Here is an 18,806-nt window from a genome sequence, read left to right on the forward strand (position 1 = left end):
TATAAGGCTACAACGTTTGTGAATGGAATTATTACTCACAGAAATATAAGTTTTCAAAACAATCGTTGTAAACTTTGCTTGGGTTCATTTCTTTTTTAAACATTCACCTTTAAAAGGAGCTCTAAAAATAAGTAAATGATTACCAAGGGCACTAGTGACTGTGTTACTATAACATGTTTTTCAGCATCTCAACTCTGAACAGCAAGATTTATAAAACAGCAGTAAACTATACTTACAAAATTGGATTAGATTATGGAACTTCAACCCAAAATTAAATGTGACATTCATACTGTGTTACCTAGTGCACTTTCTAAATACTGGAGGACTTGCTCCAAGACTGACGTGTCTTACAATATCCATTTTGTGGAGAAGTGGCAAGGCACTGTCTGGCTGACGAACTTTACTTGTGTAGTGAAGAAAGTGAGGCTGAATACAATACTCAAACTGAAGAGGCAGAGAGTTCATGAATAGAGCTGGGCTGGCCACTCCTTATGATCACATATGAAATAAATATTTTAAAACTTGTGTCAGAGACAAAAATAATATACAGTTTTTACTTCTGGATCAGGTCTATTGACTACTGAAGTTCTAAAATAAAATAGGAACTGAAATGCAAGAAGCAGTTAAAATAATAAACTCATATTTTAAATCATCTATGAAGTTTAAATATTCTGAACCTTTTTAAAAGGGAAGAAAGGAAACTGGTATTATAAAAAATTACTGAGAGAAAAATCCACACCAGGCCTAAAAGCCTAGAATGTATAAATGAAATTTTCATTACTGGACTGTCTTTACACTTTCAAAATATTATATTACTAAAAAAACTGCCCAACTAATAACTGCTTCAATTATAAAGAGGAGCCTACAGTCTGTGAAGAAATGTTTTAAACACATCTATAATCAATTATATTTTAAACCAAAAAACATGAATAACTTTGATAACTACTCTCTATCTATTTTAATTGCTGAAGAGAATGTAACTGAATATTTCTCTGCACCTGAAAAACATACATCGTGCTTCTTGTTACTGTTCTTGTTTAAAAATGATGTCAAGACATGTAGATATCTTTCAGCATCTTTGAATTTTAAAAATTCTTTTTCTCAACCATGAAAAGAAACTTGCCAGTAGCTGGTTGTTGGTTTTTGTGTGATGTGAAACAAAGAATATCTGTCCTTAATTTTCACACTACACTACTTAAGTAGTGAGATTTGACCATCACTCACAGTACATCAGTAACAAAAAAGTGCAAACCATGACTTAAAGGCACCAATTAATGTAGATTATACAGTCTAGTACATTAATCACTAGGTCAGGCCTGGCTCACTAGAACTGGTAATTTCTGGATTATCAGATGTGAAAACATAAAAGTTTTGTACCTTGTCTGAATTCTTCATTATTAATTGGAAAGGTTTTCAACTCTTCTCTTGAATGCATTTAAACACTGTTTCAGATATGTTAAGCATATTTAGGTAGTGCTAGTACATGTGGTTAAGTTAATAAGTGTAACAATAATGGTGATATATACTTATAACTATAATAGTTTGTGCTCAACAACCATATACACATTTATATATAAGATGTCCAATTTAAATATTTTTTATGCATTTGGTTTGATGTGAATAAGAAAGTTGTATGGTATTTTAAAATGATAAGTTAGATTACTTATGCTTCTAAGAATCATGGAGAGCTGGAATTTATTTTAAGAACTTAACATTTTGCCACTATCAAAGTCCTTGTTTAATGGAGTTGCCGTTCAAGCTAGTAACTGTGTATTGTTTTTCACTTTTTAAATAGTGTCAATAAAACGGTATTAACTTAGAAGCTGATCAGCTTAAGATTGTAATGTTCATCTAAGGGTGGGCTTCCTTGTTGCTAGTACGAATACGATCAAACAATACCTTGTGAATGGACACCCAAATCTATACTTGGAATTAAAACCTGACTTGGAAGCCAGCAGCACTCATCTGAAATAAAAAAGTAAAAACAAATCCTTCTGACATAAAGTTCAAAAAGTTGAAAGTAATTTTCTTCTATTTCAAGTATTAAGCTATAATACACCTGTAAGACATAGTTTTAATAACTTTAACTTCTATGACACATATTCAGTCATATTGCTAACAAATGACTTTCTAAATATGATATTTATACAACCATACTTTACAACATCACTACTAGTTCCAAAAATAGTCATATTTATCACAAGTGTCCCCATAACAACAGCACAACTGGTTCCAAGAACAGTGTTATTTGGTACAAGTAATCCCATAAATGTGGTACTTACACAACTATACATCCTCACAGCACAACTGGTTTCAAAAATAACAATGTTCTGTGATTATTAAAAATAAAGGTTATAAACAGTATGATACTTAGATATAGTAAAGCATAACATAGCAAGAGAAAACAAGTTACATTTAATTAAAGTTGGAATGACAATTATTAAAAGTTCAATTACCTAATTATGTATGTAAAATATGAATAAACAGCACATTTTTTTTCAGTAGGAATAACCATAGACAGGCTAATTTCCCAAATTATTCAACTTCCCAGAATAACATAGAAACTTATATTTTACTATCTATAATTTGTTAAAATTCAATATGTGAACACAAGTAAGTTTAGAACTTACCAAGCAAACTTTCATCAGGTTCTGATCCAAGACTTAACAAGATTTTTGTCAAAAGTTTAAACAGAAGGGACAATATATCTAAGTTATCTGAAAAAACAAAGAATAAATTAAAAGATGAAAACAACAAAAAATTAACTGAAAAACTACAAAAACAGATAAGCAGTAACATCTTCTAAATCCTCGATAGGAAGAACATATAAAACTATCAGATATCTATTGTATTTTCATGAATAGATGACTGGACTTTAAAATACACCTAATTAAAACTCAAGTAAACTCACTTTCATGCATCTTTTTCTCATGTGTAGTGTAACTGATATTTATAAGACGAGAACAAAAATCCTGTCTAGTCTTAAGGTTACACAGCTAGCGATAACACATGTCAGCAGTTTCACATCCAAAGTTTAAAGAATTACAGTTCTGGTCGTCTTTGCAACAGTGTGTGTATATACATGGAGATAACAGATCAGGCATACTGCTAATCAGATATTATGTTTATGCATATGTGAAATTATGTTGTACCAAAAAAAAAATTTAAACTATTACTTTTATGCCAAAGCTTTATAGTTGGTGTTTTCAGTATTCTTTATCGTTTGCATATTCGAAACCTAACATACTTTACGCCACACACTTCGATTTTTGGTTATTACAAAGCTTTTGTTTGTTGTTAAGCATAAAACTATACAACTGACAATCTGTGCTGTGCCTATGACAAGTGTTAACAATTGTTTTTTAACATAGTAAGCTGACCAAGTATTACTGTTTGCACAAGTTTCTATTAATTACAGACAAAATAAACAGCACTGTATGCTATGTCTAAGTATGCTCCTTTACAAAATAATTAAGATGTAACTTTAAAACTACGGATCTCACACCTGCCATCTTTGTGAACACGGGAAGACAACTTTCACTCATGAAACTCCAAATCCTGATGATAATGAGTAGTTCACGAAGAGTGTTTAGTGCCTTGGGATCTGTCAAAAGACCACTCTGTAAAACAAAGATGAATACAATAAATAGTGTAAAAAAAACGTTGCATTTAGGCAGCATCTTTAAAGTAAAAGGGCAAAAGTACGTTTGGATTTAAGACTATAAATGAAAGAAAAACTTATTAGATACACTGCAAGACAGGAGAAAGCTAACAAGATATTAACAAATACTACAGAAACATTTTAGGCTGAATGAATACTCAAACTAGTTATAAACATGTAACAATAAAAGTTAGAAAATATAGCTAAAAAATCCTCATCTTGCGAAAATTCAATTCCACACAATATTACATAGTTCTCAGTTACAAAGTAAAAAGTAGAATATTTTAAGTATTTGCCAGGTCATATAAGACTATATAAAGTGGTTCCAACAATATAAAAGTTCTTCAAAATATGATTAAACAAGCACTAACTGCAATCAGAAGGACAATTTAAAAAAAAATCCTGTAACTCTTACCTAATGGAGACCTAACACTATAGGTCAAAACACTGTAGTTATTAAAACCAGAATTTGCCTACTGTAAAAGTTGTTGATATCGTGTTTTGGAACGAGCCGTCTATACATTTCTTTGTTCTTACGTTGCAGAGCCTAAAGTGTGGGGTGATTCTTACAAGTATCTAGAAGTAAACTTTAAATAAAGTTCAAGTATTTTTGTTTGTAGTTAATATTGACAAAGTGATAATATTGATATTCATAACATTACCACGGCAGATTATTAACATAAGATGTGCACATATTGGAAAGTTACTTATACGAGAACAAGAAATACAACTAATTATATAACAATTTATAGGTTAAACACTATTTGATATTTTCAATGTGAATGACACATTATGCAATATATCAGTTACATGATTAGATCATGTGTATGGAACCTATGTACTTACTGACCAGCAATTACATGACTACTCTTAACTGAATAGCAGTTTTTACTGTCATTGTTACAATACCACACAGCTAAAACTGTGAAGTGTGTTCAATGATATACCAAGTACCCAAATCATGGGTATTCTAATCTGCAGTCTAGCACCTGAAATAGCTAGGCTGTGCTCAACCCAGTTTAGAAAGGACAACGTACCCCGCGGGAATGTTCGTGTGATACTGCTGCGACAGTGAAGCCATTAAATTAAGAGTAAAATCGGCCACCCATTGGTTAAGATGCTGTAGTGACTGAAGAATGGGAGGTTCCACAGCAAACTCCTTGTGCTCTAAATGAAGAAGGACCTTGTCTATGTTTGTGATTCCTTCTGCACCTTTACTGCTCATAATAGCTGGCAGAGATGAAAATAAGCTTATGTAAGTATCTGAACAGAAATAAGTACGGGCAGTAATAAATAAACATGATGATACACAACTGTTCACCTAACAAAGTAAGATTTATACTTGGTATTTTTATGAACAACTTTAGAAATAAAACAAATGATTAAACCAAATAAATATAGACATGCTCACTATTCCCAACAAAAGCATAAAGTTGTTCAGACAGGATGAATGTTTGTTACTTGATTAGGACAAATGATTCAGTGAATAATTCATGTTTTCCTTAGTTCGAAATAATGTATTTATTTTTATTATTGAATTATTTGTTTCAAGTTTGTCTTCTTTATACATGGCTACTTAGAGAATGAATACTAAAGACAAAAATATATTTTTTATTAAAAAAGAAATTATATATAAGAAATTACTAAATACAACTAATGCACATTTATTGTTTATTGTACAAGTATTGTTTTACAAGTATTAAACAAACAGAAAGCTATTTATTTATTTTTTAATGCATGTACCTACAAAGATTAAGGTCTTAATATGAGAGTCTACAGCCTAAGAAAATATATTAATAAATATGTGAAAATATAGAGAGACTTTGCAAATAAGCTGTACTTGACCAAGACATCTTGAATTACTGGCAGAAGAATCAATTGGATCAAACTACCTGTCAAGTTCTCTGCAGGTCCTTTCTCTTGACTTGACAAATCTCGTGGCCGAAGAAGACCCTTGATAGCAGCTGCCACGGCATTTAACATGATTAAAGCATGACAGTCACCAGCTTTAGCCTGGCCATTGCTGAGACATCTGTAAAAGAAATGTAAAATATGTAAATGCAAGAGTATTATATAAAGTAGAATGTGAAGATCAATATACACACCTTTCACAAACATAATTTGTGGAGAATGTTTAGGACTGAAGAGATGACTACTTCATTTAAACCTTTTAAAATTAAAGTTTACTAATGTTTCAAGAAAGAAAAATACAATATACTTACTAATGTATTCTTAATGGTTTATAAAAGTTATATCAATGTCTTAAACACATAATTTCTAAAAGTTTCTTACCTACAAAATGAACCTTTAAGAGAAAGAAACCGACTCAACAAATACTGTTGACTTCCAACAGGTTGTCGGTTGAATGACTCAGACAACTTTTCACAAACAGTTTCAATCAAACCTGCAAACAATGTGAAAATCAGTAAAACATCTGAGAGTGTCTCAGCTATTCGAATAAATGTCATAATAATGTCCAATAGAGTTCTATTATGAACTACAACAGTTTTAAATAGATTACACTCCACTAACAAGTTTCTATAATGTTGGTATAGTTGTTATTATATTATGTAATGAAGACAACTGACACCATTTTAATTATTGTTTGTTTCAGAGTAGGACAGTGAAAATTAAACTGTATTTCTAAATACTGTGTAGTTACTTTTACCCTAGCCTGTATAAAATATGAAAAATAGTACATAAGAGCTCAAAGTTTTAAAAAAATTATAATGCTCAAACACAGGTATTTGAATATCACTAAGAAACATAAAATTACATGAATAATTCTTACAATTTTTTATATTATAAATTGCTCTTTTTATGAGAGAGTTAATTAAATGTCCTTAGTTGACATATTCTATATATTATTTTTCAACACATATATAACTCCATTGGTAGTTAATGACTGCAGGTACTGAAAAGTAAAAAATAACTTTACATAATGTTTTGGAACAACATGGGGCCTCTTGCTCCATCCTTTAAACTACACTAAAACTATTAATAAACAAATTTATAAAATCAAACCTTTAAAGCCAGCCCTTATCATTCATAAACATATCAAACCTTTTCTTGAACTCACTTAAATTTGCTGCCTCTACAACACCCAAAGACAACCTGTCCAAAAGGCAAACCACCACGTTAGAAAAATAAAAGTGTCCGAGCTGAAGATGATTCCTACCTTGCCAAAATTTATATTTATGCCTCCCAGTCCTACCAGTCTCACCAAGTGTGAAAAAATAGATGATTCAATATATTCAATTTCCTTTACAATCTTAAACACTTCAATCATATATCTTCTAACCCTTCTGTTTCCAATAAAAAAAACAAACTGAGAGATTTCAATCTCCCATCATATGATAACCCAGGCATTTTACTATTCATGCTTTATAGCTGAATAAAAGTTCATTCAACAAAAAGCTTTGCAGAGTTTAAATCTACTTATTGTATGAGGAAAGAATATGAAAAAAATACTGAATTTAATATTTAATATTCACACATTTACTTCTAAATTCTTATTAATGGTCTTACTAAGTAATTACATATGTGATTACTCAAAACAGCATGAACATACCTGGCCGAAGACTCAGTATCACGTCCCACCAATCAATTCCTGTTATCAAACAATACTCCAGCACTGTCACAGCATAGATGGTACTCATAGGACCCCCTGAGTTAGAGTATAAAGTTATATTTATTTTGTTCTAATAACAACTTTGTTTTTAACAATAGAGATTTCACACGTAAAATGATCTCTGCTCGTATAAAATCACCTTCTATAATGCTTACCTTATATACAATGAAAAAAGTAATTTTGACATTACATAACTTGTAATTTTATTAACTCAAAATATATGTAAATAGTTGTTTATTGAATGCCTTTTTTTGTCAAACTACTGTTTTTACCATCATAATTTTCCTCAAAAGAAAAATAACAGCCAAGTTCTATATAAGAAAATACTGAATTATAAATTTATAATTATACACATTATAATGTTTATAAACAAAAACACCAAATTAATGGAACATTACAAGAACTTGTTTACATACCATATTTCTCCAATTAACAACTCTCTCTCTAATTATACTCTCCCCATATTTTATAAAGCTTACCTTGTGCGACAGCAATAATAATCCAATGTATAATACACTTTTCTTACCATAATTCTGATTTATAAAAAGAAAAACAAACACACTTATTAGTATTGAAATCAACAAATCACATGTGGAAAATAGAACCCAGAACTGTAAAAGCACTATCATTAACCACTCCCTTGCAGTTTGGAACACCTCTGTAGGCATTAGTTAGGAGCAATACAGCAACTAGTTTATAACTGACAAAACTTAGATGTAATAACAATATTTGGATACAGAAATCTAGTAATGTTGTGAGCAAGTTGTAATAGTTTGATTTTTAACTTTATAGTAGACAGCAATACAGCTTCAATCTCAGATAGTTTGAATGCTTGTAAACTAGCTAATAAGTGCTTATATTCGTAAGTACAAATATGATAAAAATTATAGATAGCAACTTTGACTTATTCTGATATTATATCAGTTTAAGACCAGAAGAAGCTCTTAAAAGGGTTAGCAATACTGTTCGACCTTGGTAGTTTTGCCTGACAAACAATCTCGGAAAATGTTGAAAACAGGTTTCTACATATCTTTGTCACTATCTATGATCTGTTGATATTTGTATTAGATTCCAATTAACTTAAACAAGTTTGGGATGGAATTGGTAAAGAGACAGCATTGTCATTTGCTAAAGTATTTTGTCATCACCATCAATGAAGGAGAGTTATCAAATATTAAAATTAATGTTTGATTTACTGGTTTACAGTTTTTTTTATATACTGTATAAAACTTTTTTTCTATATTATAGTTTTGTTCATGTCAAGAAGAGGTTCAGAAAATCACCAAATAAAAATCAGTAAAAGACATGTTGCTCTTTGTTTGTTTGTTTTGAATTTCATGCAAAGCTACTTGAGAGTCATCTGTACTGGCATGGTACTGAGCACAAATATTATGCAGTTACACAAATATCTCATCTTAATAAATGATTTTTTTTTGCATTTTAAATTTTAAAAAAAATTTTCAATCACCTCTTCAGTCTGCTATATGGCAAACTGAGCATATAAGAAAAAACAACTGTTTTAAGTTAATCATCAGGTGACACTTCATTAATACAGAAAACATCAGCTTAAGTAAGAAAAAATATTCTACATTATAAAGTCTCTGAAAATAGCAATGATCAATGAAACTACAAAAAGACAAATTAAACATGTAAATTAAAATTAAATAAAATGCAGTGCAAAAGGAATGTGATAATTAACAGTATAATAAAACATGGCAGTTAAGATTTACATCTCTACTGCAATTTCAACACAAAACATCATAATTTATTTCACAATAGAGGAAACAATTGCAGTTTATCTATTGACTCATCTATCTATATGAAGTTCAGTTTCCATTTTGGTTGTATTCTTTGTTCCATGCACCTATTTTCTTTTTCTTTGAGTTTTTTTTTTACTTTATACTCTGAAACAAGTTTGATAAACAGTAAATATGTTTCAGAAGTCATTTCTGAATGTGTACCGGACCAATAAGTAGCTGTACTGACTGTAAACACAAATTATTTTTGTGATTAAACAAAATCGTTGAGAGTAAAAATGTGTTCTTGGGGCAGAAATTTAGTTATCAATAACTTGTAATGAGCTAACTAAGAAAGAAAGATACAAAGTAAGAATAAATAAACAGTATATGTCAAAAGTGGATGAAGAACATTCTTCTTCATTGAAACATAATTTCTGCACTTACACTTGCAGCTTAGTCAATAAGCATAATGTTAAAGAAACAAAGAAGTCCGGAATGGCCAGGTGCTTGAGGCTCAACACGTAATGCTATGGGGGTATTATAAAGTTATGGTCAATCCCACTATTCGTTGGTACAACAGTATCCAAAGAGTTGGCAGTGGGTGATGAAGATGACTAGCTGCCTTCCCTCTACTCTTACACTGCTAAATTAGGGATGGCTAGCACAGATAGCCCTCATGTAGCTTTTCACAAAAACAAAAGCAAAAAACAAAAAAAATTGCATACAAAACAGACTCTCAATTAATATTACAGCAGCAACAAAGAAAAGAATTTTAATAAAATAAAATGGATTTATTGGAAACTTAAATTTCTAGAAAAAACATCTGACACAAGGAAAACTTTATCTCACAGAAAGATGAAGTTAATGTGTTTCAAAAATAAAAAATAAAGACTAAGTCTCTGAGTTCTACCTCATTTATAGCAAACTTCCATTTATGGAAAAAACAAATCAGTCACAAAAAAATAGCTTACATCACAGAGAGATGAAGTTAATTTGTTTAAGAAAAAGACCAACCACTACGTGTGTATGCATGTGCTAAAATGACTGATATAATATCAACAACTTTAAATCTTAAGTAAGATACACCAATTTTGTAACTTACATTACAACTGAAGAGAAAAAAACCAAAAACAAACTGCAACTACAGTGTTACCTGAAACTTATTTTGTTATTGTCTTCACTCTTAGTTCTGTTATAGTTTTCACTGCTCTAAGTTGCTTTGATCTTTCATCAGAACATTTTATAGATTATATGATTAATAAATACATCACCATGCATTTCCCACATTGTTATTTCAAACAAAATTTTATCTTACAAATATTCACAAATAAGTTGCTTTTATGAGTTTTCAATTAATCTAATGACAGCCCTAAATCAGGAGCTAAAAATTTATTAAAAATGATTTCAATGTTGTAAAAAAATAACTTCTTTTATTTATAGTTTCTTATTAGCATTATCCATGTTTATAAAAGCAGTATGTTTTTTGTATTGGAATTCAGTGAGATTTGAAGGGTAAATAAAAAAACCACAATGAATAGGTTTACTCTATAAAGTTTATAATAATTATAAATATAAAATAACTTAGGTCTATCCTTAATAAAAACTAAGATAAAACATATAAATGGCATTAACACACGATTAGCTGTTATCTTACCTGGATCTGTAATAGGTGATAGTCTATAGAGAAGTAGTTCTGATAGGGAGTTGATCGCTATTAGAGCAGATCCTGTCCAGGTGAGTTGCATGTCTGACACTGTTGTCCCAGGCACATGCTGTACCATTCCTGAAGCATAAGGAAAAATACAGCGGTGAAACTAAACCATAAACCAACAACGGTTGGATCAAGTAATGACACCAGACTAAATGAAATAACAATGGTCAGATCAAGGAATATAATAACACAAACCTCAATAAAAACACTACCACACAATACAACAACACAAGCCTAAATAAAGCAACTGTAACAATGACTAAATCATACAATACAATACCAGACTAAATGAAACAACAATGGTCACATCACATGAACAAATATTGACGAGAGATGATAAAACTTCTTTTGAACTGGATTTGGCAGCACATAATGAATAAAAAAAATGTTTAGATCTTATAAACCACACTACCTGGTTGACAAAAGCACACATGAAAGTCATTTATTAGGTTAAAAAAAAAAGTCGTATATAAAATAACAAAACATGCAGACAGTTCACACACTGAAACATTACTACACCCTTAGAACGCACCACAACATTATAGTTTTACGTTGTATAACATACGTGCATGGCTTTATTTCCACAATTTCAAAAGTTTCTGGTAGAAATACAAGCAAATGAGATGGTAACCAATAACTTAAGTAAAATAAAGTTGAAGAAATATATATGCAAAAACGGCTTGTTTGGGTTGAGAAAATATTTTACATGAAAGAGCGAACAACGTTTCGACCTTCTTTGGTCATCGTCAGGTTCACAAAGAAAGAGGTAACTGACTGGAAGCTGACCACAATGTTTGGAAGGGGTTGTGTAATTGAGTGTCGGAATGTAGAGGGCGGTGTTAGATGTTTGAATATATTATACCTATATATATAAAATAAATAAATTAAGGCATTCCTTTATATTGGTTTATTTTGGGTTTAAGTTGTTGTGTTAGTAAGGCTACTTTAATTTTGCGTTTGTTTCTTTATTTAGTATTTGAGTGTTCAAAAACGTGTGAAGGTGACTTTTTATGTTCTGAAAAACACCACACCAACATTATTTATAAAATACAATGTGATAACTTCCACGACTTCTATATTGGAGAAACAAGCAGAAAAATGGAAACCAGATTCAAAGAACACAACTTTATGTTCCCAGTTTATCAATATTTCACATAGAAAAGTGTTGCTACATAGTTTTGTCAAAAATGATCGTTCCATCGCGACTTTATATCTTGTTTGTATTTTGTCTCTCAAAGTTGCATATAACATACTCGTCTCTGCATTTATTTTAACATTTTACTTATACAAAACAGGGAGTACTTAAGGTTCATTAGCAAACCCAGTTGTACCCACATTAATTTTACAAAGAATGATATTTATTTAAAGGAGTTTTCATAAACAACATCTCATTAACACAAAAATTATAAGCAAAAATCTCTATAGTTCCACACAAACAACATATGTATTAGTTTTTCAAACGGTGGATAAAAGCTTCGCAAGCATTATTCATGACCAAGTGTGTATTATACGTATATGCGGAATGTTTGTATGTGAAAAGAGACTCGGAGACCAAACCCAGGACTTCTGAGTTACCCAACAGTACGAGTTATTCGATTCTATTTTCATCCATAAGGTTTTATTACTATGCGCATAAAGTTCATATTGTGTTGTGTCGCTACGGTCAGGTCGTTAGGGGGTTAAGTTAATACAATTAAAACAAATTATACAAGGTTGGCATAGGTATTAAAACTTTAATTAAATTATGGAATGACGTTTCGACCTTCTCAGATTATATTCAGGCTAACAAAGGGATATTGTCACTGATACAAACTCTCTTTGGTAACCTGAAGATGACCTAGGAAGGTCAAAACGTTGTTCTGTACTTTATTTTGATTAAAGCAGTCATCTTTAGAATATATTTTAACCTCAGGAAAGTTGAAGAAAACCCTCACCTTTTGTTTTATTATACATGTTCCACCCATATTATGAATCTACATCAACAATTGAAGGCAAATTTTATTGAGTAAATAAAATCACTATCATCTATTAAATAAACAATCTTCTTACTGAACTAATAACACAGGCCTGCAATGATTTTTTTATTGAAATTTTTTACACATTCTTTAGTAATTCCTGCACAATAAATCCGATAATGATATCCATTTCTCTCCACCACTTACAGATTATTTTACAAATAAGTGAATGGTTTTCATTGAAATCAGGTCACGTTCTGTTATGCTTAAAATGTTGACAAGTGCTGGCTATAGATTTCTTTAGACCAATCATGAAGTGAAAGTCTTACTGACTGTTCTAGAACAGAGATATAGCAAACATAATAATAAGTGTTCATTGTGTTAAATGACATAATAAATTGTTCTAAGTAAGTTGATTTTTCGTGTCCTGATTTATAAAAAAATCCTTTATGTGATAAAAAAATGAATATTATTTTTTTAAATTTCCATAGTTAAATTATGGAACATCAGTTGTTAAAACCCAAACAACTTTCACATAGTTTACATTTTCATGCCAGTGTCATTTTTCATATATTACAATACAAAAAGATTATACAGGTCTCTGTTTCATGAATACACATACATAGTGAGAAATTGCAAATTTCTTACCTATTTCATCCCTCCTATGGCTTACAGCATTGACACTAATACTGCACACCAACCTCAAGGATTCCCTGGGGAAATGAATCACATGTTGAAACTTAACAGCAAATTCTTGGTTTGAGTAATCAAATATGAAATGCAAATACTTGAACATCCAAAGCCCAACAATGCAAATGATACATCCGAAAAAGATTAGCTTAATATATGGATAATTTTTTTAAAGTTTATTTTGAGTTTCCTAACTGAATTATATATGAATATAATTCCAAATCTCTTTGTCACATCTATAAACCAATCTTGTCATCACTTAAATCTGCTATTCAAAATAATCATGTGTTAAAAATGTTGGTAATCAACAAGTTTTGAAAAGTTCTAAGTACATAACCTTCTAGAAATAAAATCCTTAATGAGGTGTGGTGCTGGAGCAATAATGGAAAATTCAAATAATACAACTAACCTGAAGAAGCACTTTATTTCATTATCTTTGTATGCAACAAGTATGTATGATGGTGGGGGTGTGATGTCATAAATGGAAAGTCTGGGCATGGCAACAGCAACAACTGGCGAGTTAGATGACGATGAAGCATGATGTCGCCAGCCCTAAACACAAAATAATCCAAGGTTAACACGGAATTTATGCTACATAATAATGTCCTTATGGCACCAGATCTTTAGTATGCAAGGTAAGTATAAATCAAACTATGGAGATTGTAAAATATTTGCTATGATGAAAATGACTTTTTGACCACTACATTTACTGTTATAGAGGTTTCTCTCTGTTTCATATCATACAGCATAAACTTACAAGAAGTATTAATGTATTCTTATAATACTTTTAATCACTAGGCCTTTGCAACAACTATGCAGTATAAAATATGTATACTATTTGTGTAAAGTAGGTTGAAAAGGCATCTTCCTTTAAATGAAGTTCCAAAATAACTAGTACAAAGAAGAGCAAACACTATGCTTTTCACTCTTATTTTCAAGTTCCTTTTCCAAAAATTAATAGTAGTATTTGTATATGAAGTTTTAAACTTAATAAGTCAACAAGTTTCATTTTCAACACTAACTTTCAGAGAGCAGTCTCTCCACCTGTTGGCAAGATTTCAAAAACTAAAAACTAGGATCTGGGAGTTTTTTGCTTACTGTTTTTTGTCACTTTGATTACTTCTGTTCTCTTTCCTACTTCCAACTTAAAGGTTTTTTGAAATGATCTTTCATGTTTGTTTTACAACCTGTTGTTTTCACATAAAGTAAACAACAGTTATAACAAATTATTTCTTCAGTTTTCATTAACCTTCTACAATTAATTTAGTTCTCCTAATATGGAGAAGATTTTTCAAATATAAAGTTGTATTAATTTTTGTTTGAATACAGTTAAAGCAGAATACTGATGGAGAAAATGTGGTAAAAATGTTGGTAAAGAGATGTTTCTTATTATTTTTAAATATTACTTGTTAACAACTCATTTAAATGTCTTTGAGATCTGTGTTAATTCTTACTGTACAACCATTTAATAACTACGAGAAAGATCTTTCCATCCATAATGTTTTGGAGAGTTAGTCAACTCAATGTTTTATCTGGATAATTATGCAGCATAATACTTTTGTAAGACAACTGTATTAGAGTAAAAAAAAAATCCCAAATTGCAAATTTCTGAAACATCATGAACAGGTACACAAATTTACTGTTCCTCCATAAAACTTGCATGTATAATGATCTCGTTAAATCTAAAACAGCAACTCTAATTGACAGGCTGGATAGTAGGAGATTCATAATAATGTTAAGCACAAATTAATTTGCCAAAATCAGAATGTTAATATATAATTGACCTTGTTCAGATAGCTGGTATGTTGAGTTCCTTTACAGCTATGTAGCATCAAAATAAACTAAAACATGGAATGACTCAGACTTGTAGGTTCATGACCAAATAATAACTTAATTGATGCAACTACAAAATACAATTTATTTGTGCTTATTCTACCATTTAGTAGTAATAATTTAATGTTACCTTAACAGTCCTCTTATGACACATAAAAACAAAACAGAATTTCAAAAGAACTTACCACAGTTTTTGGCTGTTCTTTAGTATTGTTATAAAACATTTTATGTACAGTAACAGGTTTTTCTTGTAGCTCCCAAAGTTCAACGATACTGCCAGAGCTTCCTTTATTAATAAATATGCATCAATATATTATAATAGTTGACAGGTTATATATGCATATCATATATCTTAAAGTTTCACGAGAATTCTAAGATGCTCTGGTTTATCTTTATAATACTCAACATTTGTGGTCAATTTGTTCAACTTGATTGTTTTCTTTGATATTATTTTAATTTTGATTTATATCATTAGCTTATATTTAACCAGAAGTTCTTAAAAGTGAATGTGGTTAACAATTCATTTTCTCTAAGATTATTATATGATTGGAAAGCATTACCAATGCAGATAGATCATATTTTCAAGACAACACCTCATTTTAAACAGTCTGATAGACCAAAAAAAAAGCCATAAGCATAAGTAAAAAATTGAAAGTTTTTTCAAAGGTGAGTACATTCTTGGGTATTTTTGTTTTTTTATGCTCAAAAATATGAAATTGGTTATATGTGCTGTGTCAACTGCAGGTACCAAAACCTGATTTTTAATAAGCCCTGAACATTAACCACAGAGAGGATTCCACATTCTTGGCTTACTCTTAAAAAATGTTCAGTCAGATCTACCAGTAAGAAATTAAGTGGATCAAAACACAATTTTAAAAGGCGGGTGCCTTTTATTTATTTATTATTATTTAAAAAATATTATTTAAAAATAATAAAAATGAAAAAACTTGAAATGAAACAAATACTGAAGATACAATTTACATGTATTTAAAACAGTAATATAATTGTGTACAAAGAATTATAAGATTATGAGACATGATTTCTTTCATTAATGAAATGTACATTAGTTATTTAAGTATTGTATTATTCAAAACATTTTTTTAAAAAAATCAGCTCTTCTTCCTTAAAAGTGATTATTTTCACATTTTTGATAATGAAACTTAATCATGGTATGTTAATCAGAAACTTTTTTTTAATACTATAAATGTTTGTGTAACTAATACAATAATCTTCAAGTTTCAAGTAGATACAGGTGTAGTGACGATGCAATGTTCTAACATGTTTATAGTAAAGTTCATGTTCTGAAGAAACAATGGTACAATCTTCTCTTACCTGAAACAGCTACGACGACGGCATCAGCAGCTTCTCGTAAAACAAATTTTAGGTGAGATATCCGGGGTACACGCTGGTGACAGATAATTAGACAAACATAAACATTTATCATATTATTTGTTAAATAATGTTATAACAAGTTTCTAAATGATAATCTGAAACAAAACCAATATAGTAACTCATTTCTGATTACTTCTTTCCATTAGTGAAAGTTAAGTTTTATTGCTACAGTATGATAAAACACAAAACATCATACAATAAACGTAACATGAAACAAAAAAGTAATATTTCCAGTTTTCCTACAAAGATAAACTACAGTTAAAAGTGACTGTTAAAACAAAAAGTAATTTTTACATACTAGATGTCACTCTCCTAAAACTCTTGACATTTACATTCTATTGATAAATATGAAGAAAGCAAACCTACCCTGTTTTTCCTCTGGCAAAATTGCTGTGTGGCAATTCAGATAAAAACTGGAAAATGGTTGACAGTTGATAAAGCACTTATCTGTAACAAAAAGTGTTAGAGCATTAATAAACAGGGAACATAAAGTGAAGCAGATTTGATAAAAGCTGTAATTCTATACAATAAACGAAATCAAAGTTTGTTTTTGAACTGTGCACAAAGCCACATGATGGCTATCTGCTCTAGCCATCCCTCATTTAGCAGTGTAAGACAAGAGGGAAGGCAGTTAGTCATCACCACATGCTGCCAACTCTTGGGCTACTCTTTTACCAATGAATAGTGGGATTCACTGTCACATTACAATGCCCAAACATGCTCGTCCTTGTAATCTGATGGGGATTTGAACCCATGGCCCTCAGGTTATGAGTTTAGTGCCTTATTCTCTTGACCATGCTGGGCAACAAAGCGTGTAAGGTAAGTAACATACAGACATACATATGTATGTCACCTAAACTTCTAAAGTATACAGTTTTGGAAATAACTTGGAAATGGTGAGGAAAAAAGCAAATAATATGGGTGTGCCACTCTTTTATCATGTTGATAGTTCACATTGTGACTGGTTGTCATCCAACCAATCTGAAAATGCCACATAAGTATAAAGCCTATTTAAAAAGTACAGACTATGTAAAGTAGTAACATAAATTCAACAATATTTCTCAAGACTGAAATAACACACAAGTATATGAAAATTAAACTGTTACCTAATTGAGGACATTTCATGAAAATATTGAGGGAAAACATGATGGATATACTACACTCTAAAGAAGGTATGATAAATTGGCACTGTCAATAATAGAAGAAGTCAATGTAAAAGAGTAAAACCTTCATAAAGTAATATTAAGTGTCACTGGTTACATTCTTTACAAGACATATGAAAATTAGGTACATATTTTGTCAACGATCCTGCTGGAAATGTGTAAATTTTACTTTAAGAACAACATGGTACATATTAAAAAAAAAGGTAACAGTGGATCTGTAACTGTTGAGGTAATTAGCACAAAGGATTGAAGTGGGCAACAAGCAGGGACATGATTAAAGTTGGAGACATAAACTCTATATAGTTGTTTCTGAGATTTGAATGACAGACTCTTTAACAGGGACATAATCAATGTGCAACATTTACAGTAAAGCATGTGGGAGATCAGTAAATGTTAAGGATTTAAACAGTACTGGTGATCTGCAAACAATTGATGGAACCCTAACTACAGATGAGTCCAATCAAATTCTGAGTTATCTTGCTACTCCCTAAAAATATGTCAGGTAAGGATTCATCTTGAAGCTGTATGTTTCTCACTATGTCTGCCAAGTTATTCCACTAACTGATGACGCAATGTTCAAAACATCATGTCATTCAGGTTACCCAAAATATCCATTTGTTCCCCTACTTCCAACAGTGAGTTCCTAGAGCCATCCTAAACAATATGACTGAATTGTAAGGAGTAAGGCAGAACATTTAGAATAATATTTCCAAATAAAGCAATGAGTAAACATACAAAATACTAGTGCATTGTACAACTCATTTGTAGTTCTTCTCTATTTTCATTGATAATTGTTTTACCATTATTAAATTTGCTACTTGGTTGTCATTACCCACTATATGTTTGCACGATTATTTCCATTACTGGAAAGAAAACCAGAGGTATTAAAAAAAATTAAAAAATACAGAACTCAACACATGACAATAGTGCTTCCACTTACTCATTTTTACAACAAAAGTTAGTGAAGTCACTGATGTTTAAGTTCTATTTATAATACAGTATATGTTCATTCTTTTCTCTTGTGTTGCATA

At 30.5% G+C, this 18,806-nt stretch overlaps 1 protein-coding gene across 1 annotated transcript in view; it reads right to left on the bottom strand.

Moving 5' to 3' along the window:
- The window catches only part of MED16 (mediator complex subunit 16), a 42,113-nt gene that overhangs the window by 1,085 nt on the left and 22,222 nt on the right, over positions 1-18,806 (bottom strand). The window contains 14 exon segments of the mRNA XM_076481262.1: positions 299-488; positions 1,900-1,965; positions 2,631-2,717; positions 3,506-3,618; positions 4,699-4,891; positions 5,554-5,693; positions 5,954-6,065; positions 7,233-7,328; positions 10,686-10,814; positions 13,346-13,410; positions 13,797-13,939; positions 15,406-15,506; positions 16,553-16,625; positions 16,971-17,059. Of these exon segments, the coding sequence (XP_076337377.1) occupies positions 299-488; positions 1,900-1,965; positions 2,631-2,717; positions 3,506-3,618; positions 4,699-4,891; positions 5,554-5,693; positions 5,954-6,065; positions 7,233-7,328; positions 10,686-10,814; positions 13,346-13,410; positions 13,797-13,939; positions 15,406-15,506; positions 16,553-16,625; positions 16,971-17,059 (1,597 nt within the window).

The sequence above is a fragment of the Tachypleus tridentatus genome, chromosome 13 (genome assembly GCF_004210375.1).
Source record: "Tachypleus tridentatus isolate NWPU-2018 chromosome 13, ASM421037v1, whole genome shotgun sequence".
Taxonomy (NCBI): Eukaryota; Metazoa; Arthropoda; class Merostomata; order Xiphosura; family Limulidae; genus Tachypleus; species Tachypleus tridentatus.